This window comes from Trematomus bernacchii, unplaced genomic scaffold, assembly GCF_902827165.1.
Source record: "Trematomus bernacchii unplaced genomic scaffold, fTreBer1.1, whole genome shotgun sequence".
Classification (NCBI taxonomy): Eukaryota; Metazoa; Chordata; class Actinopteri; order Perciformes; family Nototheniidae; genus Trematomus; species Trematomus bernacchii.
In genome coordinates, this window is record NW_022987567.1 from 4,830,761 (window position 1) to 4,836,140 (window position 5,380).

The window sequence follows — 5,380 nt, forward strand, 5'->3', positions numbered from 1 at the left end:
ACTCAATCTGAGTTTGGGTTTGTTGCAGAAAGGTAAAACCCCCTCAGTGATTTCCCAAGAAATACTAATATCCAAACATAGCAGCACATGAAGTTCTTACACAACCATCGTGTCCTTTATTTTTACGAGATGGGAAAAGCTCTGGAGTTTCCCGGCTGCAGAGATGTAAACCAGATGTTCTTTGTTTGAGACTTGACGGATAACGATACCGAGGGGGAGACAAATATATTTTCTTTCAACACTTTCAGATTCTTATTTACAATCTAATGCACACCATCAAGATTGCTCAATGCTCCACAAATACATAAATTAAATATACCTAAAATATTATTATTATATTAAAAAATGCAGGAATTTGAAAAAACGTGTTATTGCAAGAACCACAGTGAAACTTGCAATCAGAGGTTGCACACATGACAGACAATTGGAAACATGGAAAATAACTTGATTGAAACAAAGATCACTGTAAAGGCAGAGTACAAATGTGTCTAAAACATTACATTTAAATGTGATTCTTAAGAAATATATTTTTGTGTATTGTTTTTGTTTGATTTGAGATAACTATGTAGTTGGGAACATATTATAAATGACTCTTATTAACATACGATTGCTATCAATGCAGTCTGTGTGTTAAGAGGTGTTGGAAGAGGTTTTTTTTACCATGTTCTGACTCCAGATTGGTCTCATTTCTCACTTGGAGAGCAAACTGTATTTCAAAATGAGGACCTCTTCCTTCAGGTAAAAAACAACTTTAAGAAATGCAATATCATCTTACTTGTATATAAAACTGTATTTACATTATAAAAACTCCTAAGCTGGCGGTAGCGTTAGCTGCATGCGTTGCTGGACACACTAACACGGCCTACTCTGACTCGTATACATGCCAAAACAAAGAATTAAGCGTTTCAGACATCGCCGCTTTACAGTTAAGGAAAAACCAAACATTACAAACACACATTTACAAACAACACTGACATTGAATGGGACATTGGCTCTAGAGGAATGCTTCAGATGAGTGAGTGGATTGAAGTTAGTGTGTTCAGTGTTTCCCCTAGGATGGAGTCATACAGTAGCAGCGGTGCTAAGGCACGTGGGCCCAGCAAAATGTGAGCGCGGAGCACGTGGAAGTTTTTAGTGTGTGCGCGTGCGAAGTGCGCCCCGCCAATATGTTTCTGTGTCTGCCAGCACAAGAAAGGCTCTTGAGGCTCTACAGGTGTATTTTGCTAAATCACCTTTATTGAACATACAGTAACACAAATACTACACATAACAAACAATCAAAATAAAATGTGTGCAATTTAATTATTTTAACCTGCTTTATTTCGGGGTGGACCTCAAATCCTCTAGGCTGCTTGTACAACTGAATTTCCCCACGGGGATTAATAAAGGTCCATCTTATCTTATCTTATCATTAGACAACTTTTCCATTTCAGATTTACAGTTTATTTTATAAATTCACATATGTAAATTCGTTTTAGTTTTTTTCTTATTGTCAAATAATGTGGACTAACCTTTGAGTGGACATTCCCTTTACATTTAAAGGTGGGGTAGGTAAGTTTGAGAAACCGGCTCGAGATACACTTTTTGTTATATTCCATGGAATGCTCTTAACATCCCGATAGCAATGAATATCTTAAGTGCTTTGACAAAAAATCCATAAAAAAATGTCATCTGTGGAAGCCGTAGTACTGTAAAAAGCACGACCAATCATTTTAGCCGGCCCGGCTAAAATAACTGGATGGCCTACCTGCCTGTCAGCCTTCCATCTGTGCACAAACTTATCTCGTGCCCTCATTGGTCATGTGCGCGTTCGTGTGTGTTGGAGGAGGGGCTCTGTAAGGAAGTGGCAGATTTTCTCCGGTTGTGTATTTTCAAATTCTAGCGATCTCGAGCCGGTTTCTCAAACTTACCTACCCTACCTTTAAATCAATTATTAAATCAATCAGCTATTTCAGGACATTGAGGCTATACATTTACAGTGGAGGAAACAAGTATTTAACCCCCTTCAGATTTTGTAAGTTTACCAACTTATTTTACAACTAAAAGCTCTTTTCAAATGAAGAGCAGGTTGTAACCGAGGCTCTGTGTAGGTCAGAGTCTGAGCGCTGCTCCTCCTCCTGGAATGAGTCAGAGTTTGATAAGCACTCCCTCTTCTTCCTGCTCTCAGACACAGCCAGCTCCACTCTGTGTTTCCTGGTTCCTCCCCTTCAGATCCACACTGAGGAGGAGGGGTGTAACCAACATGTGGGTAAAGTACAAGAGCTGATAGGCCACATTCACTGCACACATACATGCTGTTCAGATAACCTGTCTCACTAGTTTCAGCTCTCAGGAAGTGAAACTCACACACTCGCTGCTACTGAGAGGTGAAATGGCGCAGAAAGGAGTTCAGCTGGACCGGGAAACCTTCTCTTGTTCGATCTGTCTGGATCTACTGAAGGATCCGGTGACTATTCCCTGTGGACACAGCTACTGCATGAAGTGTATTACAGGCTTCTGGGACGGAGAGGATGAGAAGAAGATCCACAGCTGCCCTCAGTGTAGGCAGAGCTTCAACCCGAGGCCTGTCCTGCTGAAAAGCACCATGTTAGCAGCTTTAGTGGAGGAGCTGAAGAAGACTGGACCCCCACCTGCTCCTGCTGATCTCTGCTATGCTGGAGCTGAAGATGTGGCCTGTGATGTCTGCACTGGGAGAAAACTGAGAGCCTGTAAGTCCTGCCTGGTGTGTCTGGCCTCTTACTGTGACAAACACCTCCAGCCTCATTATGAATTGCCTGTCTTTAAAAAACACAAGCTGGTGGAGCCCTCCAAGAAGCTCCAGGAGAACATCTGCTCTCGTCACGACGAGGTGATGAAGCTGTTCTGCCGCACTGATCAGCAGTGTATCTGTTCTCTCTGCTCTGTGGAGGAACATAAGGGCCACGACACAGTGTCAGCTGCAGCAGAGAGGACTGAGAGGCAGAGAGAGCTGGAGGGGAGTCGACAAAACATCCAGCAGAGAATCCAGGACGGAGAGAAGGAGGTGAAGCTGCTTCAGCAGGAGGTGGAGGCCGTCAATGGCTCTGCTGATAAAGCAGTGGTGGACAGTGAGAAGATGTTCACTGAGTTGATCCGTCTCATGGAGAAAAGAAGCTCTGATGTGAAGCAGCAGGTCAGATCCCAGCAGAAGAGAGAAGTGAGTCGAGTCAAAGAGCTTCAGGAGAAGCTGGAGCAGGAGATCTCTGAGCTGAAGAGGAGAGACGCTGAGCTGAAGCTGCTGTCTCACACAGAGGATCACAACCAGTTTCTGCACAGCTACCCCTCACTGTCAGCCCTCAGTGAACCTACACACTCATCCAGCATCAACATCCGTCCTCTGAGCTACTTTGAGGACGTGACGGCGGCCCTGTCAGCAGTCAGAGACAAACTACAGGACGTCCTGAGAGAGGAATGGACAAACGTCTCACCGACTGAAGTGGATGTGTTACTGTCAGCAGCAGAGCCTGCCACCAGAGCTGGGTTCTTAACATATTCACAGGAGATCACACTGGATCCAAACACAGCACACACACTGCTGGTATTATCTGAGGGGGGCAGAAAAGCAACACTCATGGGACAACATCAGTCTTATTCTAGTCACCCAGACAGATTCACTGGTTATTCTCAGGTCCTGAGTAGAGAGAGTCTGACTGGACGTTGTTACTGGGAGGTGGAGCGGAGAGGGAGAGGGAGAGAAGTTGAAGTAGCAGTCGCATACAAGAATATCATCAGAGCAGGGGATGAAAGTTCATTTGGACACAATGACAAATCCTGGGCGTTATTTTGTAACCAACACAGTTATACATTTCGTTACAACCGTATCGACACTCCCATCTCAGGTCCTCCGTCCTCCAGAGTAGGAGTGTACCTGGATCACAGAGCAGGTATTCTGTCCTTCTACAGCATCTCTGAAACCATGACTCTCCTCCACAGAGTCCACACCACATTCACTCAGCCGCTACATGCTGGAGTTTGGATTTGTTATAATTATGGAGACACTGCTGAGTTTTGTAAACTCAAATAGCCTGAAGTCATTGGAGGAACTCTTCTACTTCTTAAACTCACCGTGTGTCCATCAGAGCTGATTGTTCATGTCTTCACTGTGCAGAGATCAGCTGTCAATCAAACATTATGGGATGTGCTTCAACATCTCCTCATGAGTTGTTCTGTAAATGTTGGACTTTCTTCCGGCTCCTTCCTGTGTCTGTGTAGCCATGGAGGCTGTCACTGCTCAGGAGGATCCTTGTTCACCTGAACTGAGATGTAAACTTTGCTCTAAATATGTGTTGGATATTTCTTTTGATTCATGTTGTTGTTTCTCTTGTAATGCACGAGTCTTCAGAGAGAAAGCAGCAGAGCTTCTTTTGTTGTAGATATTTTATTCTGGCCACTTTCTAAAACAATAGAGGCATTTATAATCACATGTATTATTTTGACAGATTAAATGTTATTGTTGCCCAAATTAACTAACAAATGAGTTCCCAGATGGTTATAACACTTATTTCATCATAACATGTTTATTTAAAATGATATTACTTACTGTCATGATCATGATCAATAAGTACATCATGTATTATTCTCCTGTAAATAGCTTAGAGTCTTTGCTTGGGAAATAAAATGTTATTTTTTTGCAGACTAATTGTTGTTGTTGTTATCCAAATAGAAATAGGGTGCTCTGATGTGTTATAGAACATAACTTATCATGATAATAATCAATAAGGAAATCATGTATGATTCTGTTTGAAATAGCTGAGATTAAAGACATTCATGGTGTGGATAAAGTGAAACTGATCATGAAATCATTGAACAGACTTTACTGATGGGATGTGTGATCAAATTAAATGTTTGGATGATTAATAAAGGTTTGTCTTTCAAAAACAAAAAGGATGTTCTTCTTGTGTTATGTCCAAGGTGCCATACGAAGCTGATGTAGAACATGTGGAAGTGATCTGAGACTAAATGAAGCTCAGAGCAAGTTCAACCAGGAAGACCGTCTTTACTCATTCATTTACTATTTCCATGTTACTACTCTCTCTCTCCTCTCAATAAGTGATCGGGGGCGTCACTCCCCAGCTTAACCAATCACTTCGCTCTATTCTCACAAGCCTATCATAGCGCTCCGCTAACCCTTTTAAATCTGCTCTCCCCTCTGACAGCTGTCATTTGAGGTGACTCGACGCAACCCTCCTCCCCCCCTTTTCACCTCCTGTCCCTCTGAATCCAGGCTCAAGCTAAGCCATTCCCCTTCAGACCGACCCCAACTATCAATTCACCACCACCAGTGTCAAGACCCCGGGGGGTTTCATCGGATCGGTTCTCCCCTCCCGAATGATACTCCTGCATAACGGGGCCTATAATCGCC

General features: G+C 43.0%; 1 protein-coding gene across 1 annotated transcript; it reads left to right on the top strand.

Moving 5' to 3' along the window:
* The first annotated feature begins 2,176 nt into the window (after positions 1–2,176).
* On the top strand, positions 2,177–4,891 carry LOC117478894 (tripartite motif-containing protein 16-like). The gene has a single exon (XM_034125832.1). The coding sequence runs from the start codon at positions 2,372–2,374 to the stop codon at positions 4,040–4,042; it is 1,671 nt and encodes a 556-aa protein (XP_033981723.1). The 5' UTR covers positions 2,177–2,371; the 3' UTR covers positions 4,043–4,891.
* Positions 4,892–5,380: the final 489 nt, after the last annotated feature.